General features: G+C 39.6%; 1 protein-coding gene across 1 annotated transcript; it reads left to right on the top strand.

Moving 5' to 3' along the window:
• Window positions 1-6494: 6494 nt before the first annotated feature.
• On the top strand, window positions 6495-9563 carry LOC122994217 (E3 SUMO-protein ligase ZBED1-like). The gene is made up of 2 exons (XM_044368792.1): window positions 6495-8107; window positions 8337-9563. Exons 1-2 carry the CDS (start codon window positions 7883-7885, stop codon window positions 8823-8825), a joined length of 714 nt encoding a protein of 237 aa, XP_044224727.1. The 5' UTR covers window positions 6495-7882; the 3' UTR covers window positions 8826-9563.
• Window positions 9564-13589: the final 4026 nt, after the last annotated feature.

Here is a 13589-nt window from a genome sequence, read left to right as displayed (position 1 = left end):
ATGTTGCTCTCTTCTTGGCAAATACCCCAGAGATCATGCAACCTCTCTTGCCAGAAGTATCAGACCTGATGACCTTTGAAAAGGCAGTTCAAGGCTTGCACTTGGAAGGGGAAAGGAGAGAGAGGCTTATAGAGATGCTGCAATATAACAACAATGTCTGTACCACCAAGGTTGGGTGCGCTGATTTGCTTAAGCATCAAATATTCCTGACTGAGGATTTGCCTTTAAAACAGAAACCTCACCGTCTCTCTCCACCAAATCAGAAGGTGTTAAAGGAGCTTCTGGATGAAATGTTGGCAAGTGAAGGTTCTGTGTGGATTACAGAAAACCAATGCCAGAACCTTTACTGATGCCTATCCCCTTCCTACCATCCAGGAAATCTTTGAGTCCCTTGCTGGAGCTACCATATTCACAGCTCTAGACCTTAATAGTGGATACTGGCAAGTGGAGATGGATCCAAACTCCAGAGCCAAGACCACTTCCATCTGTCCATATGGCCTGTACCAGTTTAAGGTAATGCCTTTTGGTCTGAAAAATGCACCAGCCACCCTCCAAAGGTTCATGGACATGGTCTTAGGTGAACTCAAGGGAGACACTTGTTTTGTGTACCTGGATGACATAATCATCTATTCCGACTCCTGGCAACAACATTTCAAGGATGTCCAAGCCATCACTGACAAGCTCTGGGGGGCAGAGCTCACTGTCAATGTGAAGAAGAATAAATTCTTCTGTACCTTCCTGACATTCCTTGGACATGTTGTGTCTTCCCGTTGGGTTCAGGTGGAACAAGAGACAACACAGGCTGTCCAGAACTTCCCAGTGCAATCCCAAGTGACAGCAACATCAAGAAGAGGGAACACACGAAGATCGAAAAATACCAAGGGCTGAAAGAGGAGCTAGAAAAGATGTGGAGAGTAAAGGCAACAGTGATGCCAGTGGTCCGACAAACCCATAGAGGCCTGGGAGAGCAGCTGCAATGGCAGGTCTGGCCAACTGACAAGTACGCTGCTATCTGTGAAGTAATACTACAAAACACATAAGCCAATTTGTATCATGTATGTTATGCTGAATGGACAGGCAACTTTACAACAGCTTTACAAAAGTTTGTGTGTGTGTTTCTTCAGCTTCTGAACACCTCATAATGAGGAGGTCACAACTGCTGTGCTCCAGGCAGAATTTTGCTTGCTAAATAATAAATGGAAAATTGTTAAATCAGTAATGTTTGTCACAGTTAATGTCTGGCATGTCGAGTAGCCCTGCTACAAATTTGATATTGGGCACAAACAAACTTGATATCTCCAGGGCCATTTGAATAACTTGCCCCCAGTGATGGGCTGGCAGCGAACGCCAAGTGCTACTCACAAAGCTTTTGGTGTGAGTGCATAGTTAGCCTAAACTCTGCAACTAAATACCTTATGTAAAAGCTACTGAGCTAAAGGAACTAGAAACATGTGTCACATAACTTTGCAGTATGAGTTGAACCAGGATGACCGAAAAATGTCAAACCTGAATGGATTCCTAATTTGGAAATTCTGCCATTGTGATGTGTATTCATAATTTATACCTGACCTTGAATAAATGCCTAAACTGAACCACAATTATCCCTACTTAACTGAAAAGTTAACATTGTTTGTTTGTTTTTTTCATGCATAAAAATGTCTGATGGAATTATTTTTTTATCTTATTTTTTTTTAGATTCTAGATGGGATTTAGGTTTGGAAAGGGCTGAAATTAACTTGTTTATAATATTTTGTTGATCACTTTTTCCCTGTGTTACAGCTCTTCAAAAAGCGGGTCAAGTTTGGGGAGAAACTGCTCACAGCAGACGACCTGACTTACTTAAAAGGCGTTGACACCAACTTCGTTAGTGATGAGGAAAGTGACGAAGACAAGACGGTGTTTAAATTTGCATCCCCAAAGTGGCGGGCAACGCGGCTGACTAGGGTCATGTCTGCCTGCCAAAAGGCCATTGACAGAAACCTAAAGAAGGCAGTGGAGCCCAGATCCACCCACATATGAAGTAATGCGGGATTCTTCTCAAAATGAAACCCCTCTGCCGCAGAGGGCAAATGTTTATATGTGAAAGAGAAAGAGAGCAGTGGGGAGGAGGATGAAGCGTAGGGGAAAGGAAAAATGTAAGGCATTTTAGCAGTTTTAGTTCTTTTACGTCTGTAGCTGCGCATTTGGCCATTGTGTTAGTCAAATTTCTTAAATCTTGTTTATTTAGTGCCCACTGCCTTGTTTTATTTTGTGCAAAATTCTTCACTAATCTGTTGGCTCTTTTTTGTTAGCCTTTGCACAATTTCTGTTTTGTACCTTTATTTAATACAATTAAAGTGGCTTATTTGCAGTCAAGTGGTTTTCAATACGGTCATTTTTAGCTGAATATTCTTTGGATTTCTTCAAAACAGAACACATGTTGGTGTATTTCTATTGTTAACAGACAAGACCACTGAATCCTGTCTAAAAAATTCAGAAAACAAATCTGACTGGTTTTAAAGTATGATTACTGGAATATTTATACATATTTATACAATTTCCTGATATTGGATATGACAGATATCGTCAGATATGACTTAAAATCACTTTGGTAATATATTGAAATATCCAGACAGCAGAAATTACTCATGTTCGGACTTCAAACATGGTTACTGGTCATATCTATACAGTTGGACATGCTCCGAACATGAAATCTGTGACTCTCATGATTGGAGAGTATCCACTATGTATATCATCGTATTTGGATCATGTTTTATTCAGGCAATAATATCTCTGGATTATTGAGGTTTTTGCACAGTGAGCCTATGCATACACCCTCTGATGACGAAATTTACATCACATGGACCCTAGCGGACCCTTGCATACTCGCAGATGTGGAAAGTATAATTTCAGTTTGAGGGGGAGGCTGTTCCAAAGCCAAGGGGCCGTACCAAAAACGCACAGTCACCCTTGGTTTTCAGTCTGGTCAGTGGAACAGCTGAAAGTATTTGATCGGCTGATCTTAGAGTCCTGCCTGGGCTGTAAGGAATTAAATATTCTTTAATATAATCTGAAGCCAGACCATGGACGGCCTTGCAAGTAATTAATAAAATTTTAAAACGTATTCTAAAAGTAATGGACAACTGGTGCAGTGATCCTAAAATTGGAGTGATATGACAGGACCTTCTAGATTTAGTTAATAATCTGGCTGCTGAGTTCTGAATAAATTGCAATTGTGAGTTAAACAGTAGTCCAGTTGTGATGATATAACAGCATGTATGACTTTTTCTGCATCATTGAAATTGAGTGTCTTTTCTTGGAGATGTTTCTTCATTGATTAAAACAAGCTTGGATGGTAATTCTGGTATGCTGCTCAAAGGATAAGTGGCTATCAAAAGTTACCCAAGGTTCTTTGCCATGGACTTAATGTTGGTAGTAAGTGAGCCAAGGGAGGACTGTAACTGTATCTGACACTGGTATATGAACGAATCTGGCTTGGTTTTTGTTGCCTGGATTATATCCATAAGGTTTTACTGTATTTTATTTTATTTTTTAGTATGAATGAAACATATTTTTATATCACACTGAAGTTAGAGGTGGGAGGTCGGGGTGGATGGCAGGTGTACAAGAAGCGGGGGTTTGTCGCCAGAGACCGAAGTTCACATCCTGGCTCCCAACTGTGGTCAGGTTTAGGCAATAACAGCACTTTGGTTAAGGTTAGTGAAAGATCCTGGTTTTAGTTAAATGTTAATGAACACTGTGCTTCCAGTCATTGCAGATTTTTTTTCCCTAACCTTAAGTACTGCCAGTGCCTAAACATAACCATTAAAATAATACTACCAGTGGATATTGTCATGCAAGATTGGATATTTTGGCTGAAAAAATAAATAAATATGTTGTCAGTAAACATTTTACTCATATGTTCAATATAAACATTTTTCACAACTTTCATTGTTTTGGGAGTAAAAATAATTTGGGAGGCATTATAAATGTATTATGAATATTATTAAATGCAATTTCTAGGGGAAATGGTTGCCTCAGTCTATGGGTAACAATTTGGTATGTACTATAAATGAAGTACATATTGGATATAGTCTGGGTAGCAAAGTGTATTGATCTGAAAGTATAATGAAAGCTGTATCCAAAGTTGTCACAGTTGGAAAACAAGGAATTTAAAAAATTCTAATGTTGCTTTAGCTGCCTTCCTTTGCACCACATGGGATTACATGACAATACTCATTTCATTTCCAGACATTTTCTCTCTGTATAAAAAGACACTGCATCAAAAATACACGAGCATCAAAGGTAAAAGTCAAGCAACTTTTTTCTCTACTTGAAAAGGCTTTTGGGAACAAGCAAGACTGATGAAATGTGAACCTCAGCAGGGCTACAAGATCAAGAAAATAAGACATAACTCTGTCTGGTGTGATGAGCAACTGAATCATAACAGTTTAAAAGTGTGTGTTTATTCCCACTCTTTGACTGACTGCACCACACAGCACAATAACTGAGCTGAGAGAGCTCTTCCATCAGGATGTCACTGTGTCTGCTGGGATAAAGCAGGCCACTTCAGGTCAAGAAGCACAGATACAAATAAAGAACAAAACAAGTGGAAAGCAAGCTTGGAGAGGTAGATGCAGAGAAATAGCGATATTTGGACAGACACGAGAGAGACAAACAACAGAGAGACAGACAGCAGAAAACACAGAATGATGACTCTCTTGAGGATTTACCAAACATGAAAGGGAAGAAGGAGAAAATGGTGTTCTAGCCTGAGAAAAGGAGTATTTTCTCTCCTTCCTGGGGACTAAATAGCACTCATTTCACTGTGGCATAAAAGGACACACAACTCAATAAGCACTACCAGGCATATGTGGGAGTTACTAGTGCATACAAAGTTGGTAAAGCTGGCTTACAGCACTTACTATTAGATTTTGAATTCTTTGTGATGAATGTTAAGCCATGATTGAATTGTTGTACAAAAAACCTATTATCTTAACTAGTGTTATAACATGTATATTTACATCATTGTAACTGTTGGTTTCTCCTTTATCCATTATATCCATCTATGTTCTTCTTTCTTTCTTCTTTGTTGTCTATAAAATACACTGCACTGCCCTGCTGCTGTTACTGCTGTTGTCTGGACTAACCACTCATCTGGCCTCATATGTCAAGACCTGCAAAGGCCTTGGGCTTGTAGGAAATGGTGTCTGTTAAAGGCCACTAAATACATAAATATTAAAGACCCCCTCTAGACATTTATTAAAACATATTACCACATCGAAATAGTTAAAATGGCCTTATTAAAAATCCCAGAATCTACTGTACAAATATGCAAATATTCAAACATCCAACTGTATGAACAAGAGGAAAGACACATTTTTTGAGTGAAAGGGATTTTTAATAAGCCACAATAATTGGTTTGTTATTTTTAAATTACTATGCTAGATGTGTGGAGTAAAACCAGCCTGGTTGCCAGAATAAAACATTGGCATTGTACGTTTCTGCAAACCACAGAAACGTTGAATATCTACGTTTCAACATGTGTGATACGCAGTATATTAACATGTCCAAAACACGTATCATCTCAACATTTCTAAAGTGACGTAGTTCACATGCGATCTATATGAACTGACTTTCCTATTAGGAGGAGGAGGGGTTGGTAAGTTTCTTGGCAGCATGTTGAAAAACAGCAGAGCATGGTTCGAGACCACCTCGAAACCAATGCCTGCTTCCCGTTTCAAGTGACAAAAACGGGTGTTTTTAGCAAGACGTCAGGACATTTGCAAGGAGTAGAAATATTAATATGCTACCTTTGTAGAAATGTTGATATAATATATACTGCACGTGTTGAAACGTATTTGCAGAAACATTTATTGCCAACGTTTTGTTCTGGCGATTGGGTTGACTGTTAAGTAAAGTTATGTACCAAAGCTGAATATCTAGTCATTTGCATTAATTTAAGGTTTTGTAGGGTTCACCAAATGAAATGTAAGATGTTTTAAGACCTTTTTAATAGCACATACCAATAATGTGTGTCACTATCATATCAACCAACGTATTATGATGAAAAACCAGAAAGGACAATATGACCTACAATGATTTATTATTACATACATACATTTTACCAGAACCTCCCAGCAGTATGTAAAAATAATCCCTAAGGATATAATTAAATTCATGTGACCTGGACCAGATAAGGGGCACAAATGGATAGATGAAGTTTTTGCTAAAACCAACACCACTGAGTGGATGAGCTTCCTAGCTACTGTAGCTGCAGTAGTGACAATGTGTGTTACAGGTCTGATGGTGATGGCTGAAACAATCCTCAATCTAAACAATCCTACTTGTAGTTTATACCATAGATGTGCAACAACTCCTTACAGCCCGTGATTGGACACAATTTTAAAACTAACATTACTGCTTATGCAGTAATGTTAGTTTTAAAAGCAAGAGGAAATATTAAGGAAGTTCAAGAGTTTTTCATACCTGCTAATTAGGGGTGCGCAAAAAAATTGATTCACATAAGAATCGCGATTCTATGTCTGCCGATTCAGAATTGATTCAGAAATTCCAAGAATCGATTCACATTTTTCAGTCTTGCCGCAATGCTGTTTTCCATTTTTTTCCTGACATGAGTTAGCTGCTAAATCCCATAGATGGCGCAAAGACGCCACATCGGTTTCCACCCGGACCCAAATCTGGGGGCAAGAAGGAATCGAAGGGTGTCATAGAGAGGCTATGAGCAACACTGACGGAAAGACAAATACAACCTGCCCCATTGACAATGAAGGCATTCATTTGAACACATTTTGGCTTTTATTTTCTCGAAGGGCAGAAGGAGCTTGACAAGACGAATGCAATATGCAAGCTTTGCAAAGCGAAGCTGAAGTATTTCAGAAACACTACAAACTTAAGGACTCACGTTGTACGCCATCACCCAGAGATAGCTTTGGAGCAGCAACCCTCAGTGGCAGCAAGCATTCCGGTGAACCAACGCACTCTTCAACAATGTTCTAAACTTCCAGCCAACTCCGAACAGGCAAAGAAAATAACTCCATAGCATATTTCATTTCAAAAGATCTGTGGCGTTGTTGACAATGAAGGCTTTCGGTACATGATGCACACAACTGAGCCCAGGTATACTATACCATCTCATCTCATCACTGAGAAAGCGATACCTCAGCTTTACCAAGAGACAAAAGAAATGGAAGCCTTGAAGAAAGCACCGAGAGTATCTCTAACAACTAGCAACTCAATCATATGTCAGATATACTGCTCACTATATCACTGATGGTTGGCAGCTGGAGTCTCGTGTTTTACAAACCAGAGTGATGCATGAGAGCCACACCGGAGCGAACATGAATGAGACGTTTCAGACTGTTGCACAAGAATGGGGGCTCCCAACCACCGACATAGTACTAGTTACTGATAACGCTGCTAACATGGTAGCTGCAACACAGTTGGGCAACTTTAAACAAGTGTTTTGCACACACCATCAACCTTGCCGCGCAGAGAGCTCTAAAGCTGCTGCCTGTGTTATGACTGCTGGGGAGGATTCAGAGAATCACAGGATTTTTCCACCACAGCGCCACTGCAAATCATGCCCTTGAGCAGAAACAGAAGCTTTTGGAGCTGCCAGCCCATAAGTTGAAGACGGATGTGGCTACAAGATGGAATAGCGTGTTCGAGATGATAGAAAGGTTCCTCGAGCAGCAGCCAGCCATTTGCGCTCCTCTCCTCTCTCCTCAGGTGAGGAAATGTGAAGCACACCTCTGCACACTTAACGAAACAGATGTCACCAACACAGAAGAAGTAGCTATGGCCCTAAAGCCAATGAAAGAGGCAACAAACATAATGTCTGAGGATAGCACACCAACGTTGTCGGTGATAGCTCCACTGCATGCACAGCTACTCCACGACACAGAAGCAGGCTTCTGTGGTGACACACCAATCGTCCGGGAAATCAAACAGGCGATCCACAAAGATCTGGCCAAGTGTTGTGGAGAAGAATATGCTCCACACTGCTTCTACCCTGGATCCCAGATTTAAAGCACTGCCTTTCCTCTCCCAAGATGAACAACAGGACATACGCTCCAAGGTGATTGCTGAGGCTGCAGCACTTGAGGTAATTCTTCCATACAAATAAGTGTAAAAAAATATCTGTGCTACATCATAATTGTGTGTGCTTATGCTTAATAACTTACAATACAGGTTTCACAAGCACAACCATATATAATGTCATGTAGTGGGCCACTAGTTTATATATATAAGAGATAAGACATTGAATTTGTAATACAGGATGAGACTTATATGTTGACTGTGTTTTTCCTTTTCTTGTGGTCTTTTCACTGTAGCAGGAGGAGCCTGAGGACCATGCTGAAGAGCCAGATGGTCCAGGCAAAGGCCTAGATGATGATGAAGCAGAAGGCCCTGCCTCCAAAAGAAGAACATTATCTTCTTCACTGGTGAATCTATTGGGCAAGACGTTTGCTGAAGTCAGAATTGTTTTCCCTAAATCTGCCCACACCAGAGCTGAGGAGGAGATGAAACAATATCTGGAGGTCCCCCCAGTATCACTGTCAGAAGATCCCCTCAGCTGGTGGAGGTCCCACAAGATTGTCTTTCCCCTAATGGCCAAATTGGCTAAGCGCTATCTATGCATCCCTGGTACTAGCATTGCGGCAGAGAGGGTATTCTCATCTGCTGGGGACATAGTAACTGCACAGTGGAGCATGCTCACTCCAGAACATGTAGAGCAGCTTCTGTTTCTACAGAAGAACCTAGACATTTCAGACAGTGGTGGACTTGTGGCTGCAGTAACAATCAATCAGGCAGAGAAATGAACTATGAACTTGTGACACGTGTGCACACACATGTCTGAATGTATGTTTGTCCACGTCCTGTCTGATTCTAAAGCATGTGACCAGACGTGCCAAAACTGAGACTTATAAATGGTCTGGTGTTGACCATACCAGACTGTCACGGTTCCAAAAACTGTTGTCTGCTGAAATTAACAGCTTAAATAGAAATACATTACAGTACATTTTCAGTGTTTTAAAGTTGTTTTTGTTTCAACTCCAGCACCTACTAAAACATTTGTTGGGGATGTGCATTTGTCTACTCCTCTTACCTTGACAGGTTAAACACATTCAAAGAAGATTAACAACTGAATTTAGAGGCAGTGGTTGTGGCCTCTTGTGATTATGATAATTGTTTTCCCAATTCCATTTCGCAGTTGTACACCATCTATTGCACTCTTAAGTCAAAGTGCAGTGTACTTTTAAAAATGTGAAGTAATGAAAAAAAGCCATGTGTTGAATGTGTAATCGAGGAAGTGAAGTAAAGTTAACTTGCCTGTTATATTATTCGGCTACTTCTGATGTTAGCAATTATAATGCAATATTTCAGATGGAGACCTCTGGCCTTTATTTGAGTCCATACTCCAGGGAAGTTAAGTTCACGTTTTAAAAGTCAACCACTAGTTACAGCAATTTACAGCTAAATGAAGCAGGCAGCTATTGTTTGTTTAATTTTGTTATTTAAGTATGAATTACAAAGTTAAAGAATTCAAGTTATTATTTGAAGTTTTGCACTAATTTTATCTCTGCAATCATTTTTAATTTTGTATTAAGTATTCATTTTACCCTTTGTCTCAGGGCTGCCTTAGTGTCCTATTGACTGAGTGGACTAAAGGAAAAATAAAACTTACTCACGTTGACATTGAGTAGCATATGGTAACATTTGATTCAGTGTGATTTTTTTTTTTCTTTGAGACCTATAAAAGTGTCTACCACAGTCAAATGGAAAGAGTTACAGCAATCTAGAATCAAATCTATGAATGTATTGAATCGAGAATTGATTTTGAATTGCGAATCAAATTGATTTTGAATCGCGAATTGTTTTGAATAGCGAATCGATTGTGAATCGAATCGCCAACCCAAGAAATTGAATCGAATCGAATGGTGAGATTTCCTGAATCGTGCACCCCTACAGCTAATCCTTTTTGATGGAACTGAATTCAGTGCTTTGAAGACGTTCCAAAACCTGCAGATATCCTGATTAATACAATGTCAATGTGATTTTGGATGGATGGATCTTGAATGTAATGAAATGTTTTAGATTTACTGTTAATCCACCTGTGGAAATTTTACCACTCTTATTAGCTATAATTCCTCTGGATTTTGGTTTTGACTAAATGGGAAAAATCTAACTGATCTTCAGCTAAGACATCAAGAGTCATGCCTTGTAACCAGAGTTCTGTGAACCAAGGCTCTATGAAGAGCTTATTACAGACTCAAAGCTGCGGAATAAAGCTTACAATCCCGACAACAGTCAGTCACCATTCTTGTTGCTAAGTAACAGGTGGTGGCAGCTTTCTCATATAAACTTGTCACAGTGTCAAATAATACAGAAACACAGGTCAGTGTGGTGGAAGACCAGACCTGAGAGCATGGCTGGATTACCAACTGAGCACAGTAGACAGCTGCCCCAGGGGTGCCACACGCTCAGGGGCCCCCAGAGTCTCCTGGTTCACCATGTGGCAATAAGTTTGCTGATACTGTATGTGCCACTAAAGCACATTATAAACTGAATCAAAGAAGCTGACAATGGCATTAGAGTGCTATACACCTTCTTCATGGTGGACATTTTGTTTCACAATTTTCATGTGGCCACTGAGAAAGCATCACCATTGTTTCTTTAAATAAAGGACATACAGAATCCTCATCTTGCAGGAACTTCACGTTTCAGTACAATTCAAGGACAGGAGATCAGAAGTCCATGCGGTGCTCAAGACAAAAAGTAGAATTATGAAAACAAATTAAAATGTCAGGTGAGAGCTGGAATAACATGGTCTCCCTTTTGAACAGTCTTGCTGCAATATTCTGGACCTGCTGAAGTCAAGACAAAGATGCCTGGGAAATAGAGTATAGGGAGTAACAGAGCATCAGAACCAGCTCATCTGTGACTCATAGGAGGAGAAACAAGTGCTGCAGGACTACAACACTGTTATCATCTCCATGTGCTGACTAGAGCTGTAACATTAATCCATCAATTGGTTAGTCCATTGACAGAAAATCGATTAATTGTTTTGGTCATTTTATTCTAACAAAAATGTCCAAAAAAATGAACGTGTTGTAGCTTCACGATTGTGATAATTTGAAGCTTTTCATTATACAGTACATGATAGCAAATTGAATATCTTTAGATTCTGAACTGTTGACAAAAAAAAAGACATTTGAATTTCAAGTTTGATGCAATCTTTTTCCAGTCTGTTTTTGAGAATCTTTTCTGCTGGTACTGAGGACAATAAATAACAACATGTTCTACTGTTTCCTGTATGTCACAGTACTCACACATACCAGTTGCATCTTTGGCAATTATCACAAGTGTACTGTTAAGACTAGTGTGCCCAAATCTCATCCTTGAGATCACGTCTTCTTTCTCAGTTCTGCTAGTTTCTCTCATTTCTCCTACTGTCTTTTGGATACTGTAGTAATGCCTATTCTATTCCTCCTGATTTGATTATGCTTTTAATTCCAGCCTTAATATACTTTACTGTCATATTTACTTCTAATTTATCAGTTGTGTCTTTTGCATATTTATCTGCCAGTTCGTTTCCCTCGACCCCTCTATGTACTGGAATCCAGATGAATTTCATGATTATTCCTGCTTTGTTAACTCTGAAAACAGTTTGAGGTATTTCCAGCACAATTCCCTGTCTTGCTTCTGAGTGCATATTCTTGACACTGGTTAATGCACCACTTAGAGTCCAAACCTATTAAAACTTTGCTTGGTTTGACGTTTTCTGTCCAACTGAGTGCTAAAAGCATAGCCAACAGTTCCCCTGTAAATACTGACAGGTTGTTGCTCACTCTTTTATTCGACATTACATTTCAATCTGGAATGATGAATGCAACCAATACTCCATTATCGACTGCTTTTGAGGCATCAGTGTATATTTCAAGATATATGAATAATGTCCTTCTATGTATCTGCTGACTTGGTTCGTATCTATCTTTTTCTCTTTATTTCATCCTAAAAGGTGCAGGTCAACCACAACCTCCTCTAATAATCAAGGCAGGACAACAGAGAACGGTACAGTGGACTGTACTTGTATAGCGCCCTTCTAGTCTTGCAACCACTCAAAGCACTTTTTACACTACAAATCACATTCACCTATTCACACACATTCATACGCTGAATGGGTACAGGGGCTACCACAGCCATCAGGGGCAATTTGGGGTTAAGTGTCTTGCCCAAGGACACATCGGCACGTGGACTGGAGGATCCAGGAATCGAACCGCCGATCTTCCAATTAGTGGACGACCCGCTCTACCTCCTGAGCCACAGCCGCCCCAGCCGCAGTGGAACCTAACATCATATCCCTATCCCAGTTCCATTTACTGTGTTTCTATTATCCAACCAAAGCTCTTGATCTGTCATTTTTCTTTCTCTTGGTAAGGCTGTAATGTTTTCTGAGAAGGATGATTTTCCTTATGGCCCTTTAAGTTTACCCGGTATGTTAATGCTAATTGAGTTCTTCTGTTTTCAACAGTGTTTCATTCATTTCCACCTGCAAGGCTGAAACTGGGGTTGTTTTTATGGCACAGCAGAGTCTCAAGGCCTGATTTGTAGGCCTGAATTGTATCCAACTTCTTTAGTAATGTTTTTGATGCAGACTGATTATGTAGCCATAATCTAGAACTGCCCTGATGAACCCAACATATACGGTCTTCAGAGAAAACCTACTTGCTCCTATGGCAAGTCATTTAAACATTTAATTGAACCACACTCCTATCTGTAATTACATTTTAGATATCCATAATAGCATTTCTCTTAGTCAAAATTGTATTCTCACCAGTCAGAATGGTAATTAAAAATATCCAAAATAACCACTAGTAACTCTTACTAGTAGAAATTGCATTTCAAGATATCTACAACTTTAATTGTACTAGTCAAAAATACATTTAAGATATCTATAAATCCTTAAAAAGTATAAGTGGCAGTTTAAACATTTAATAGCTAGACTGGATATGTATTGCAGATGTCTGCAATTCAATTCTTCCAAGTCAAAATGAACATTTCAGATATCCACAATGATATTCTTCCAAGGACAAATGATGTCACTTTTGCCATTCATGTGCATTGGGCTTTCAATTTCAGATATCAACGATTACACTTTTGATATCCAGAATGAACATTCTGGATATCTCCCATTTCAGATATCGACAATCCAATTGTTACAATTGAAACTGTGTAAACTGTGTAAATGCTGAGTTTCCAAGCTGTGAAATTCAGGACCTGTTGTCTATGGGGAGGGGGTGCTGTTGCTCCAGTTGTTTGCTAAGTGAGGGGCTTTTAGTCTATTGAATACTACCGAGAAGCAAACTCTTTTTTATCTTTTGAAAGTGCATAATTTATTAGGGCAAGCTTGTTTGTTAATAAGTTTGTCTGCAGTCATGTCACACAATACTAAAGTTAACATTTTGTATTCACAGACAGTACTATCTGACTGCATGCAGTCTGCTGTCTCCCCCCAACCCACATGCATGTACACACACACACACACACACACACACACACACACACACACACACACACACACT

Source organism: Thunnus albacares, chromosome 12 (genome assembly GCF_914725855.1).
Source record: "Thunnus albacares chromosome 12, fThuAlb1.1, whole genome shotgun sequence".
Classification (NCBI taxonomy): domain Eukaryota; kingdom Metazoa; phylum Chordata; class Actinopteri; order Scombriformes; family Scombridae; genus Thunnus; species Thunnus albacares.
The sequence above is the reverse complement of the archived record's forward strand: the minus strand, read 5'-3'. Positions and strand labels throughout refer to the sequence as shown.